The 14744-nt window shown below is 53.6% G+C and overlaps 1 protein-coding gene across 3 annotated transcripts in view; it reads left to right on the top strand.

The window, feature by feature from the left end:
- Nucleotides 1-14744, top strand: part of FAM222B (family with sequence similarity 222 member B) — a 31063-nt gene extending 16319 nt beyond the window's left edge. The window contains exons 1-3 of one of the 3 annotated variants that reach the window (XM_088138694.1): nt 643-1184; nt 9529-9653; nt 11603-14744. In XM_088138694.1, the coding sequence (XP_087994820.1) occupies nt 9572-9653; nt 11603-13131 (1611 nt within the window). In that variant the 5' untranslated portion in view covers nt 643-1184; nt 9529-9571 and the 3' untranslated portion in view covers nt 13132-14744. Of the gene's footprint in view, nt 1-642; nt 1185-9528; nt 9654-11602 lie in introns of those variants that run through there. The other 2 variants (XM_088138693.1, XM_088138695.1) reach the window with 2 other exon arrangements.

The raw sequence follows: 14744 nt of genomic DNA, 5'->3' as shown, positions 1-14744 counted from the left end.
TTGGAGGAACTGATTTGCAACGCTTGAACATGGAGAACCAGCAGAGTGCAAAGTTAGCCTGGGGAGACTGAGTCATGGAGCAAAGTCTCCTAGAATGCCCAGGTGGCCTGGATTTTAACTGGCATTGTTGGGTTGCCATCAGAGTACTGGGGGATGTGAGAAAGTAGAATGTGTACAGCACCATGAGTTCCTTGGAGAAAAGACAGGAAGTACATGTCAATCTTCATTATGTATCTCCAAGGTGGTTCTTACATAAACACGTGTTTGTCAGGGGAATATGCTTTGAGTAAGACAGCCTAGAATCCTAGCAGGTGAAGGAGCCCCTTGCTATTCTGACGTGCCCTATATAGGACTGCCCTTAAAGACATTTTTGCGCCCTGTTTAAGCTGCTGGCTTTAGCTGTAAAGCCCTACACGATTCGGCGTCTGCGTGCTTGCAGGACCATCTCACCTGGGTAGAGTAGCTCATCGCGTGTGCTACGGAGGGTCCCCATCCCGTGGGAAGTTATGAGAGGTAGGGGGCTGAGGGCAGGCCGTTTTAGCAGTTGCCCCCATATTATGGAGTGAAGGAATCCCCAACATTCTTGCATTTCAAAAGCTGTGAAGACTTTCCTGTCGCGGTGGGTGTTTGGTGGGGGGGGTTTTGTTTCCTTGTGTGAATGTGTGTGTTTTGAAGGACAGCGGAGTTGGGTTGCTTTTTGTAATTTTTATTGTATTTGATTGTACTTTATCGTTATGTAAACTGCCTTGAATTGTGAGAAATTAGGCCAGTATAGAACTGTTGAATATGTAAATAGGCCGTCAGATCCCACCCCTTGCTCAGGGCAGACTCCACCTTGAAGCCTCTGCTTGAACCCCTCCAGGGAAGGGGGCTCCACCCCCCTGGCTCGCAGGCTCCCCCAGCCAACGGCAATTCCTCTTTGGAAGCTTTTCCTGACATTCCGTCGGAATCTGCCTCCCGGTAGCTGAAACCGGGACGAGAGAGGACAGGTCCTGCCTCCTCCTGAGTGAAATCCTTCCCCGTCTTTGGAGGGGGCTGTCCTCCCCCTCAGCCGTCTTTTCTCAAGCTTTAGGAGCCTCCACTCCTTCAGTTTCTCTTCTAGGGTTGACTTTCCTGGGCCTGCTCAGATCCTGTTCCAGTTTCCCTGAATCCTTGAAGTCTGATACCTGGACACAGTCTTCAAGGTGAGGTCGGACTAAAGGGGGCGGGGGGGCAGGGGTAGGTTGTTTGCCGGCATTTTCCGTCCCTGCTCCAAGCCTTAATATTTTAAACTTCTGGAGGGCGTCCCTTTGCACCAGCTGGACGCCTCTGCAGCCTGAGAGCAGAACAACTGCGCAGGTTGGCCTAGAAGTGGTCTCTCCCGCACTTGCTTGCTGGAGAAGGGCAGTGGCCTAGAAACCGTGATCCAGCAGCAACTCAGCTGGGCTGAGTAGTGTCAAGGGCAGTGAAGGGAGATTTTCAGGCACTTTGGCAAATACTAATTAAGGCGGTTCATCATTTGCTCAGAAGGTCCTGCCTCTCTCAAGCCGAGAGCGCTGGTTCATGCAGGGAAAGGGAAGAGGCCGGACCCCCCGTTTTCCTCCCCAGGCAGGGAGCTGGGGCTCTTCCACTGTGCAGCTCTTGCCTTAGAGTGGCTCGTAGGCCCCACTGTCAGGGTGGGGGGCAAGCAGAGAGACAAAAAGGACTGGTGCCATGCCTTTTCCTCCAGAGCCTTGTTTGTATGATTGTCAGCCCTTCAAGGTAGGCCAGGTCCAGAAACACACTCCGCAAGAAATACTAGAACTCTACTTTATTAATATAGGCCACAATGACAGAATTTGGAAAGCCTGAGAGTGTTTTCCCTTCCCTCGTAACAGAATGAAAGTGGGCCAGCTTGAGTTTCTTTCTCACTCTTCCTGCCTTCCCAGGCTGAGTTCATGTTTTCGTAACAGCTGCCACGTACTTTCTTCAAGGCCATCTTCCTGTTCCTCTGCGATGATAGCTCCTGCTATGTTTGGGGTCCTTAACTAACTGAGGAATACAGGGATTACCTGCTCTTTCTGAAGGTGCCCTCCACGCACACTTTTAGCCGTGGCTTGCGCCGGGATCCCTGCTTGTTTGTGGCCATCCCCGGGTCTTTTGACCCCAGGCAAACAAACAGTTTCTGGCAGTCTCAGAGCTGACTGTGATGAAGCCCCTTCTGCGTGGTGCCGAGATCTCTTTTCTGGGGCTTCTCGGTATCCTTAGGACATAACGTAGGGAGCCAGTGGACATATATGAAGTTTTCAGACGGCGTTCCTGACATTCTTGTTGAAGTATTTATAGTCCACTCGATATTCAGGGGATTTTGTGCCAGCTTGTAATCCCTATCTAGATATCAGAGCACACCCTAGCAGCAGCTCAGTGCATCTGGCGGGTTCTTGCTAAAAGGAAGGTGCTTCTTGAGTTTCCTGAAGGCGGCCTGGCTTACAGCTCAGTTTTACAGGCAGGATTGGCCCTTCTGAGGTCAGACTCGCCTCCGAAGCAGAACGTTGCCGGCGTTCTGGCCAGACCCGTCGGAACCCCTGATGCTTCTATTAAGACCTTTCTGTTGCCTTTTCCGGCTGTGTTTTATTGTGCAGCAGCAAACGTGAGCCATGCTGTTTGGCGTGGGGGTCATCGCACAAACTTCCCATCAGTTGGAGGGCCACAGGAGGCTTTCCTGTAACACAGTAGCATCAGAAGCATCAGGGCTGGATGTTTTGGGCCAGTCGCGGGTGGATGGAGCGGTTTTTAAGGGTGGAAAGGAAGCATTTCAATTCCCTTGTTCTATATTCCTATATTTATTGTGCTATTCTGTGGCTGAGAATCACCCTGCCGGAATTCAGGCAGGGCTACAGTCTCAAGGTGCTTGAGGGGCCACAGCTAAGGGAATTAGCGTAGGGCCCAACTGAGCCCCAACTCTGGAGGGCTGCAGCGCTCTCCGTTGGTAGGAGGGAGCAGAGAAGGCCTTTAAGCGCCTCTCTGCCTCTCCCAGGGAGGGACCCTTCCGTGCCCCTTGCAAACCTGGCTTTTCCCCCAGGCACCGGAGGTGGGGAAGATTTTGTCAGCGCATTTGTATTTTAGTTCTCGGGGGTTGCCTAATTTTGTTTTTGACTATATTGAATGTTGTTTTAATTTGCGTGCTGCCCAGAGTTGTAATGAGACGAGCGGCTTATAAATACAATTTATAAATAAATAAGTCCCCTTTCAGCTGCTGGGCCACTTTTCTCACTTCTCCCTCCAGGTTTCGGAGCAGCGTGTATTTTCAGGTAAGGAAAGGAGTGTATTTGCTATTCTTTCGAGTCTCTACACTTCAGTGATGTCTCTGTCCCAAGGGTCAGGAAGGGCATTTTGTGCCCAGAAGCACCCAATAGAATTTTTCGCTCGGCTGCTTGCCTGGAAAGCGCAGCTACTCACCAGAGGCAAGAGGCACATAGCAAGAGAGCATTGCGCAGCGCCTGCCTAGCCTGCTTGAATGTTTCATCCCCATTAGTGTGCTTTTTTTCTGAGAGTCTGTGGATTGGAAAGCAGTTTCTGCATGAAGAGGCTCTGTTCTGGCAAGGCAATTGGGCTGACACAAAATGGCTGAATATGCGAGACAGTTAATTTCATCAGCCACCCTCCTCCATCACTCTGAGAGCTTTCTGTCTGTCAGCCCTCCTGCCTAAGAGACTCTAGGAGAGCTGGCGTTATTGTCTCCAGCATGTTGTTCTTCATTCCTGTGTATTGCCTGCATCCAAAGATTGTTCATTTGCAGTATCCAGAGGTGCACCCCCCTTTCCCACCCTGGCATTTACAGCATTTGATGGGTTAGTAGCTGGACAGCAATACCTTGCAGGTGATTCAGTTCTCCATCGAGAGGCTGCGTCTGCCTGGACCTTCCATCTGTTGCCTTCCTGTAATGGGCCAGAGGCAGAACGGGGTCTCTGGTGCAGCACGGCATGCTGTATTGTGGCAATTCAGCACAAGCCCACAATTTCCCCAACCCTTTGTGCCAACTTGTAAACAGCTGCGTTTGCGGTTATGCAGCCTGGTGGGCTCCTGTCTTTGGATCGTGTTATGCCACAGCTGCTCTCGTAATTTTTCTGGCATAACCCACCAAGGCCGAAGATGATTTCCAGCGGTTTGCAGGAAGGGAAGAGCTCCCTCTTGTTTCCCTCCTGGCCTCTTTTCTAAGAGAAGCAGAAGAGACGCCGCTGCTGTTTCTTGAGACTAAAGAACAAAACGTCAGGAGGTTGGCCACCTGCACTGTCCCGTCAACCTGGCTTAAAAATTGGGATCAGCCCCTTCAGCTTCATTCTTATCTTCAGCATCGTAGAATCATAGAGTTGGAAGGTCCTGTACAGGCCATCTAACCCACCCCTCTGCTCAAATTTCTGAGTTTTAATTTCTAATACAGTCATTATTGATAGACATAACACATAAACCACAGTTCCTTGGAGGCCTCATTTTTAAGAATCCTGAGAGAACTGCTGCACTAGAGCATTTCTGTCAGCCGCTGTTTGACGATCCGCTGTGAAAGAGAACTTGCTGCTTCGCATGGCAGCCTGTCCCGCTGCTGACAGCACACACCGTCAAGGAATCCCTCCTGACGTCTAGCCTGAACCTCCTTCCTTGTAGGTCCTCCCTCTCTTCGTCTCACACTCTGCTTTCCTCTCCAAAGTAGAACACAGACTCATTTTCAGAAAGGTCCTTGAGATGCTCAGTTGGGAAGTTGCATTGAAATGGGCAGAATTATGTTCATAACTTGAGAATTAAATGCCAGGACTCAACAGTTGGGATGGGGGAGTCATTTGCTGGCCTGCTAACTAGAGGGCCTGACTATTCTCCAACCGGAGACATGAGATGCTTCTCCCTCAAAGCACCTGCTGAGATGCAGCCTGAGGAACTGCTAATTCTGCCTTTTGCTGCACTGAATGCCATCTTGGAGAGAGAAAGCAAGCAAGGTTTCCATTTGGACGGCTTCATTATTTTAGCCCTGACCAGGCACCGGGCACCTCCTTCCTTCTGCATCACAAGCGTAACTCTGATGCTGAGGAGCTTGGCCTGTTTCTTGAGGTCTACCTTGAAATAACCTCAAGGGCTCCCAGACTGAATAAAGGGGGTGGGGGGGCATGAACTCCTTGGAAGCTAATGGGGTGAATACATGCACAGGGCAAGGATGCAAGGCAGGGTCGCCCAGGGTCTTATGTATTGAAAGCTTTCCCCCCCCCAGCTTGAAAAAGTTGGTGATAAGGTAGCCCCTCCTTCAGACTTGGGGTCGAAATTAGCCCCAAAATTGAGAAATTGGGAGGAGGAAGAGAGGGGTTGTCATACGGAGGAGAGGATGGACCTACGCTCTGTTCCCCCCAAGAGGCAGGAACAGAACCAGGGGGTAAAAACTGCCAGGAAGGAGGCTCAGGTTGGACATCGGGAGGAATTTCCTGCCCGGACAGGCTGTTCGAGAGTGGAACAGGCTGCCGCATGACGCGCACGGTTCTTCAGTGGAGGTCTTCAAACAGGGTCAGGGGTGCTCTAGTGTAGGGGTTTTCAACTTTCTTTCTTTTTTTGCTCACGGCTCCCTTCTGAGCCTTGCCTCTGTGACTCCCCCCCCCCCCATAGCTATGGTTAGCTGGAAAAAATGTACTCATATGCCTGCCAGCCAAGGTTGGCCCCCCCCGGCCCCCCTCACATGATTTGGTGAGGGGGGAAATACATTCCTTCTTAGTAAACTTCTCATGACTAGTAGGGAAGGGAAGGGACCCCAAGGGGCTGGTCTTTCAGCCAAAGTCCTGGAGTGGCCTTTCCTCCTCCCTCTCCCTGGGATAGCTTGGTTCGGATAATCCCTAGAAGGAGAAGTAAAGCTTAGCGGAGGTAGCTCTTTCCAGAGTCCTCCTTTGAAAAGAAGGGCAAAAGGAAGGCAGAGTACCAGTAGAAGGGAATATGTGTAGCTCAGGGTTGAATGGTGGAGCCCTTGGGGTTCTCTGAGCACACCCCCACCAAAACTGGCAGGGCATGCCACCCTATATAAACAGAGCAAACCCCATTCCATTCTAGCACTGAAGATGTTACATTCGCAAGAAAACAGCCAAGCTCAGAGAACCCCACGGACTCCACGGAAGGCAGAGAGTTAAAAAAACAACAACCCAAAGGACTTTTAGGCTTCAGGCCGGGCCGTTGCATGGTCCTGAAGGTGGGCAGAGACAGCCCAGAGCAGCAGCTTCCTGCCTGCCTGTGTTTTGCAAGCCCCAGCGGCTTAGGAGAAGCCAGTTTAAGGCAAAGAAACGCCCTCCCCCCCTCCCCAACCCAGATTTCTGGAATGACGCACGAGGAAGCAAGCTCAGCTGCCCCTTAACCAAGTGGGTTTTAAAGCAGTTGCCTGGGGTTATTTTTTGCTTCTCTTCAGTGAAACGGTTTTATTTATGAAGTTGGAAAGTTATCTCATTGTTTTGTTTGATACATAGATTAACTTGTAATTATGAAAAGTAAGTGGTCTGTCTGTTCTTCACCCAGCCTAACCCCAATGAAATCATTTGTTTTGTAGAGCCGGTTGCAGAAATTCATTTCATCACTGGGGTGTGTACGTGTGTGTGTGTGTGTGTCATAGTATGCTTAGTATGCTTAGTTTTCGCGGCTGGACTGGCAGAGCGATCTCTGGAGGAGGACAGCGCCCTCTCAGACCTCAGCAGGCTCTCCTGCCTTTTATGAGGACCACCCGCCTAGGTCACTGGTTCCATCGCTCAGCGGCGCTGCCCGTCGAAGTGTTTCAGTCTAGCCCAGCCGGCGGTGGCGTGGTGCGCCTTTCTAGCAAAAAGGGCCGCTAACGAAAAAGCGCAGGTCAAATTGCAAGCTTATAGCTAAAACATCCGAACTCAAACACCATTCAGGGCAAGCAAACTACAGGAAAGCAATAACAGCAGCGAGCCGACTCGCGCCTGCTGGGCTTCAGGTCGCATAGGATGCCCGCCAGAGCCCCCAGGGCAGCCGGGACTCCCGTTCAGTGGCGGCACACCTGCGTCCCGCTGCAGGCTTCAGTTCCACTCGGGATCAGCTGCAGTCTTCAGATCCTCTTCGTGTTTACTTTTGGGGCAGTCGTACCGCCTGAACGCTGGTGTGGCTGGCTCCTTGCCCGTCGCAGCAGCACTTGCCATAGTTCAGTCACGGTCTTTGTTAGCGGTGGTCTTTCTCAGATTTTCAGTTTAACTGTAGCTGTAAGATGAGGTCCTTTGTGGATAGAAGCAGGAGTGACACACAACGTTTGCCTCCCTGGCCGAGGAAGCGCAGGACGTGTGCGCCCGCAGCAAGTCTGCTTCTCGGCATGTCCGGAGGGAAGTTATGGCCGTCCTTCAGACGCTTTGACTTGGTAAACACTAGCTAGCTGGCCCCAGACAGCTCTGGCCCCGACTCGGGCGCCGGAGCTTATGGTGCGGGCAACTCTCATCTCTTCGTTTAGTTTACTTTTTTTTCACTGTTTGTGAATTCGGTTTTATCTTTGTTTGCTGCCCAGAGTTCCCCTGATGGATGGCTATATCTATAGTGGTTGAGAGTTGGCTGGCATAAAAGTTTAATAATAACAATAATATACAAAAGCAAAATTTTCATCTGCCAGCTACAAAAGGCCACATTGCTTGGATCCGCACATACACTACGCCGATACGTTACGACAGTGTCTCTCAACCGTGGCCACTTGAAGAGGTACGGACTTCAAATCCTAGAATTCTTTGCTGGCTGGGGAATTCTGGGAGTTGAAGTCCACACCTCTTCAAGTGGCCACGGTTGAGAAACACGGCTTTCAGCATCCGAGGTTCTTGGGAAGAACTGGATGTGAATGAAGGCCAGCGCCAGCTAAAGAACTGGCAGCTGTGATTTCACGTACAGCATGTGCAGTAGTAGTACCTTTAATAAACAAAATGGCAAGCAGCGTGATCGAGCCCTGCAAGTGCGGGGCCAAACCCAGCCCCCAAGAGAGAGCGTTTGGAGCTGGAAGCTGTGCCAAGACGGGCCTCTGGCAACATCTGCAAAGGGCTTCTCCTGTTGCTCAAACAACCAGATGGGCTTGTAATGGGGGAGGCGCTCCTCTCATAGGTCACATGAGGGTTTAAAGGACAACTCCAAAACCTTACGTTGGGCCTGGTAAGATCCACTTGGCAGTTTGTGGTGGCAAAACTTAATAGGTTGGGCTGGACAGCAGCAGGTTTTCAGGCAGCTGCCCCCTCGGTTCTCTGTGGTGAGTAGGAACTGCTTTGGGGTGATTAGGAATGGTGGCTAGAGGCAGGTGCGTGCATATCTTCTCGGGCCACCAGGAAGGCAGAAGTAGGCATGGCAGCGGTTGTGGCTTTCACCTGGAATACCAGTTAGCCAGGCCAGACTCTGCATTCCCTCGAGAAGCCATTATAAAGACTGAAAATACTGCAGCCTGATGGCACCGCTGGTTCGTGCCACGTGGAGGAACACGTCGTTCTCCGTGGGAGCTCTCAGTCACTCACATTTGGTGGAAACTTCAGAGAATTGGGAGGCTGGGTTTTAGGGGGCACGGAGACCGCCAGTTTCTCCAGCTTATTCTGTGGGCCAAGTCAGCTTTAATAACTCCTCGCCAGGTAATGTCAGAATTTCAAATGTGCCTGTTTATTTTATCAAGGCAGAAGGTTGTATGCTCAGGCCTTTTTCCCCAATGTGACCTGCCCCCCCCCTCCCTTTGCCAGCCAGTTTGGGACCTGGGAACAGATACTTTTGACTGAAGACATGAGGATCATATTTGGTGCAGGTCTGCAGTGAACAGAGACTGTGTTTGTGTATTTAAGTCGAGGGTTCACATGAACATAAACCATTGTTTACACATCACAAATGGCTGGTTTCACACTGCATGTTCAGCCAGAGCTAAGCAAACAATTTGTGCGAACTTAGCCATTCTTACTATAAAAAGAAATTCTCTGGAGGCCAAAAATCAGAAGGAGTCCGGTTGCACCTTTTCAGACTAACACATTTGATTAAAAGGCCAAAGCTTTTGTGAGCCACTGTTCCGTGTTTTTGTACGAAGAAATGTGTTGCAAGGTCAAGGGGCTCTTGCTATTTGGCGTTTGGCTCCTACTCTACCTGGGATTGACCTGAGAGGATGTACTGGAGTCTCTATGCTGAACACTGCTGGCTTAACTCAGAATCTTTTTTTTTTTTTCCCCTGTATCAGGAATTCTCTGTCTACAAAGATGGTGACATTTAACAAAAGCAAATCCTGCTAAGAAGTCAGCTTCTATACCAAACAGGCAGACAAATATCTGTCAGCAGAAATCTCTTTTTTCCTAAGCATCAGCAGTAGCCATGCTTGATTTCCAACTAGGTTGGGCCCCTCGTTTCGTGCTTTTGGTGCTCTCTGTATTGGCTTGATTCTAATTAACCGGATGTGTAAAAAGCAGGTAGCTCCAAACTAAATCTTTCAGATAATGCCCTTCTTTGACCTTGGGCTTTCTGGCTGCTGCTTGTGAAGAGCCCTTGGGGTTGTCCTGAAGAACCTCGTGGGACAGAGTCTAACCTGACACCTGTGTTTCCTTGCAGTGCGCAGAGGACCCAGGACCCCATGTGTTAACAGCTGCCTGCCATGCTGGCCTGCCTGCCAGGACCAGGCGACCTCTCCTTCCAGCTGCTTTCTTACCCGCAGATGAACGCTGGGCTTCAGAAATGTGAGTTTCTGTCTGGATTTTGACAAGATACCCAACGGGAGGGAAATGGGGGGAGGAAGTAAACCACTCTCTGAGGACTGTTGAGGGCAGAACCAGCACTCCAACAGGTCCCAGGCGCACTTCAGGGAATTGGCCTTGATCCACAGAGAACGATCACAGGGACCTAGGAAGATCTGGTCCATGGAGTCAGTTTGTAGATCCACTTAGCTCAGGACTGTTTGGGCTAGCAGGTCTCTCGCAGCTCTGAAGATGCTGTCGAGGATTGAACTGGGAGGTGGACCTTGTGCTCCAAGCCACCAATCTAGGTATTCCCACTTATCGATTACCTGGTGATGGTGGGACAGAAACCAGGGACCTTCCTTTCCTCTGAGCAATGTCTGTTCCTCAGTTGCCGAGACTGATGGAGATGCCCTCCCAGCTTATGAGCAGAACATCCAGGAAAGTGGCTTCAATATTTTCCCTCCAGAGACTCTCCGTGGTTCTGACATCATTGACAACTTTCTCCAATCCTTTTTTTTTTGGGGTACACGCTGGTGGCTAAATCTGAAAGGAGGAGGGTGGGCAAGGAAGACGTGCTTATTCCTTCCTGGTACATTCAGCACCCAGCAGTTTCATTTGCCTTGCCAACCCGGCCCATGTCGGCAACAGAGGCTCAGGGAGAGGTTAGGACTTCTCTGACCATCAAAGTCCCGGGAGGCCACCAATACAAGAGGCTGCCCGCTGCATCGAGGCGTGCTTCCCTGTTCTGGCCCCATTTCCTTTCCAGTCAGCTCTGCTGAGATGAGTAATTTTATCTCCCCTTTATATCTGATTCAGCGGTGACCAGAATATTCAGTTACTCCTGATGCAGCTCCAGCGCCACCTTGTCTGCTGGTGAGGGAGGCCGCCCTGCACCCTCTGCTTCTCCCCCCCCCCCCCGGCAGCTGAGCATTAAGTCCAGATTCGGGGCAGGAACTTCAGGGGTGGCTGAGAAAGTCCAGCAGGAGCTGATTTTCATTGTATTCTGTTGGGCCGAGCTCCAGGTTCATAATGCAACCACGGATGTTGCTGGGACTTCTGCAAAGCTGAACGGTGGATCTGGGCTCCCTGTGCTGCAGCTTCCCAATTTAGAGAAGGCCTCTTGCCCCACAGGGAGCTCCACAGAATACTTTTTGTAGGACCCCCTAGGGCAGAGAGTAAAAATTGGCTACCTATGTTGTCCTGGATGACAGGACCGAGGAGGGGAACTCTTCCATTTATTTCAGCAGGGCATGGGGGAGTTGTCCCCAAGCAGATCTTTCTGTCACATCAGTAATAGTGCCTCTGGAAATCTGGAAGAAGCGAACGCTCCTTTCGACTTGGGAGGCCTCGCTCAGTCCAGGGCGAGGGCCCAGGAAAGGGATCCGTTCCGCAGCGTGTGAAGCAACCCCGTTTCTCAGGCCCACGCGCTGCATTAACAGCCAGCTCGTTTCCACAGTGTTCGAAGAAAGAGAGGACTAAACTCATTCAAGCAACTTGGGGGTTTGGATGTAGCCACTTCAGGGTATGCAAAGCTCAGCATGGTCGCTGAGGAGGGGGCCTGTGCCCCAGCGGTGCCAGAAGGGTATGGTCAAAACCTCGCGAGGGGGTGAGCAGGACTCCACGGGCGCACCTGAAAAGCGGGTGGCGCTTCAATTGCACTGTTGTGGCTGTCTTTTTTTTTTCCCCCTCGCCATACCCTGTGGACACCCCTGCTGGGCCCCTGTGCTTGGCGAGCGTCCCCAGCACCCACCTCTCTCAAGCTCAGCCCAGCCCCGCGCGGTTCTGACGTTCTGAAGAGACAACGCTGACTTGCTCAGTCGGTGTTGATGGCTTCTCTCTCTCTGTTTTTCTCTCTGTTTCTCTCTCTGTTTCTCTCTCTCTCTCTCTCCATCCCTCTGTCTCTCTGACTTTCTCTTCCGCCTCCTCCTCCTCCTCCCTTCCCCAACCAGGGGACACTACACAGAAAATGAGAGCCGCACAGCACCCTACTCCAGCAGAGTTGGACGCGTATGCTAAGAAGGTAGCCAACCATCCTCTGACGATCAAAATTTTCCCCAACAGCATCAAGGTCCCTCAGCGGAAACACATTCGCCGTACTGTGAACGGGCTGGACACTTCCGGGCAGAGGTACAGCCCTTACCCGCCGTCGCAGGCTGCTGTGAAAACAGGCCTCCTGGCCATAGTTCGGTCCCCGGCCAAAGGGGTCATCAAGGACTTTGACGGGAAGCGGACGCGCCTGCTGCCGGAAGCCACGATGAATCCCCCCTCGGCCCCCTACGCGGCACCCAGCACTTTAGGCCACCCCCAGGCACTAGCCCTGCAGCAGCTGCACCCTCGGGGGGTCCCCCCCGCCCTGCAGCAGCACGCGCAGAACACAGCCCACCCCGCCCTGCAGCAGCTGCAGCGCCCCGCCAACCACTTGCTGCCGCAGCAGCCTCAACCCCCGCCACTCGCAGGCATGCACGGGGGCAGGAAGATTGCAGACGCCGACGCCCCCCCGAATGTGACCGTCTCTACCTCAACGATCCCGCTGTCCATGGCTGCGACCCTGCAGCAGAACCCGCCCCCGGACCTGAGCAGCATCGTGCACCAGATCCACCAGTTCTGCCAGGCCCGCACGGGCGCCAGCGCTACCTCAGTGTGCGAGGGACAGATTGCCAACCCCAGCCCCATCAGCCGCAACCTCCTGATCAGCGCGAGCACCAGGGTATCCGCTCACAACGTCCCCACGCCCCTGCCTTCCTGCGTGGTGAACCCTGGCGAGCACGCCACCCCCGTCCCACCCTCCGCTGCCGCCATGGGGGTTCCCCTGGGGAGTGTGAACCGAGGTCCTCCTGCGTACCAAAGCGAAATGAAGCAGGTAGCAGCCTGGAATCAGCACCAGCTCGCCCACCTGCAGCAGATGTGTGGCGAGGCCATCGGCCCCGCCGGGCCCATGGGGAAGCCCCCGAGCCGAGAGCTCCCCGGGCAGAGCTTTGCTGGCAAAGGGCCGGGCTACGCCCTGGAGTTGTGCCTGGCCCAGCCATTCGGAGGGAAGCCTCCCCTGGAGAAGCCCACCCCCTCGCCTCCCATCAACGGCTTGCCGGGCCCGGTGCCCTTCACCAACGGGCATTATTTCCAGCCCCTCTGGAACAACATTCTGCCGACGCCCAACAGCGACAGCTCAGGCTCGCAGGACCTGCCCCTGCCTTTCCACGGGGGCGGGGGCGGAGGAGGAGGAGGAGGAGGAGGATTGCAGACAATGGGGGCAGCTGCCCTGGAGTGCACGGCCGCGCCCCACTGCCGAGCCGGGGCAGGTGCCCCCGGCCAGGGTGGCGTGATGCAGACGATGGAGTACTTAAGTGGGGACTTCCACCGCTCCTGCCTCCGAGAGCAGGGTGGGGCCGTGCTGAGCAAAGCCGCCCGCCCTCCCGGGAACCGAGTGCGCGAGCCCACGGAGAGCCGGAGCCTTCACCTTCAGCACCCGGGGTATAGATGAGGCGGCAGTGGCGGCGGCGGCGGCAGCAAGGTGACTTCACTCAGAGAAGGCAGTGATCATAGGGGTAGTTTGAATTGGAATTAAGAAGCCAGGCGCGTGGCTGTTTTCTATTTATCTTTTTTTAACTTGCAAACTTCTGTGATCATTATCGCAAACTGCTGACACTAGAGATTTTCTAGGCCTCCCTAAGTTCTGTGCGGTTCCCCCTCGGACCTCCCCTCTGCCAGCCTGTATCAAACGCAGAACGCCCCCCCCGGGCGCCCCTCCCTCCCTCCCCCCCCACAGCAGACCGACCGGGACCAAAGGCGCCCCTGGCCTCTGGAGCTACAGGCGCCTCTCACCCGTTCTGCTTCCTCTTGCCAGGAGGGCTGGGCTCAAGAAATGCCCTGGGGACCCCTGGTCCCCGCCCAGTGGCAGGGGGCCCAAAGAGAGGAAGGCAGTTCCCCATGAGTTGCAGCAGAGGCCTTCTAAGTGGGGCTGCATTACGACCCTCGCTTCTCTTCCCAGGCAGTTTGGGAGGCGAGAGTTGGGGTGACGGGTAGGAAGCAGAGGCGCGCCTGCTCCGGCCCCTCTGGGAATCTTGCGCCGCCACAGGCCTTTTGCCCTGGGGGCTGGACCCTGCTGATCTGCTCAGGAGAGGAGTCCGTCCAGAGCATAAATAGGAGCTGATTCCTCCGCTGGTGGTCGTCCGCTGGCAGCCCTGGCAAAGGGGATCCCCGCTGGGAAGCCGCATCCCTGGCCAGGGCCCACGAGTGCTGGGGAAGCATGCGGGCACGCGGGCACTCCCTCCCCGTGCCTCGGCTGTCCTGAGACACGGCTCGCTCGGTGGATGGGCTGCTCTGCGTCCTCCAGCTTTCCTCAGAGGGGCAGAGCGTGAGCTGGTCCGAGTTGGGGAATCTTTGCACCACTGCGGTTCAGTTGTGCAGCCGTTCTGCCCGTTGGGGCTCAAGTCCCACTTGCTCCCTGCTAGCTTATGCCAAGTCAGCGTGCTCTCCTTGTCTGCGCAGCCTTCCCCCTCCCAAAAGGACAGACGGCGGACTCGCAATGATCACGGTCAAGTTTGGAATTTAAAAAGAAGGAGACAAAACCTACAGCTGCCTTTTAGAATTCTTTCTCCGTACACTGGCTAAAGCAATCACTGTAAACTCGGACATGTAATATTTCTGTGTGAATGTTGCCTGGTAGCGTGGGTCTGAGTTAGCACTGTGGGGGTGAGCCCCTCCCCCCTCCCCTCCCCTCCCTCCCGTTCCCGGAGCCCCCCGGGGAGAATGGCATCAACTGAAGCCTTAAGCAGTTGCTCCTCCAGCTCTCCTTAACAAGCATGGGTTAAACACTAAAGCTATCAGACAAGAAAACTTTGAAGTGATAATAAAAATGGCACATTGACCAATATTAAAGTGATGTCCTAGTTGGCTAGCGACTCTTAAGCAGTTTTCATAAATGGAGAAACTAGAAGTCTGTCCTTTGATTTAGGCATGTAGTTCTGGGCTGTCGGGACCCCGAGAAAGGCTTCCCGGCTTCGCTGCCCTTCCACGTCAGACCCCCCGCGCGCCCCCTTAGCACCACCGTTTCCCTCAAAGAGTGTTAGAGTCGTTTCTAGCGCTTTCACGCTA

This window comes from Python bivittatus, unplaced genomic scaffold, assembly GCF_059951505.1.
Source record: "Python bivittatus isolate LINGU-HERP-01145 unplaced genomic scaffold, Pbiv_v1 ctg000240_np1212, whole genome shotgun sequence".
NCBI lineage: Eukaryota > Metazoa > Chordata > Lepidosauria > Squamata > Pythonidae > Python > Python bivittatus.
The sequence above is the reverse complement of the archived record's forward strand: the minus strand, read 5'-3'. Positions and strand labels throughout refer to the sequence as shown.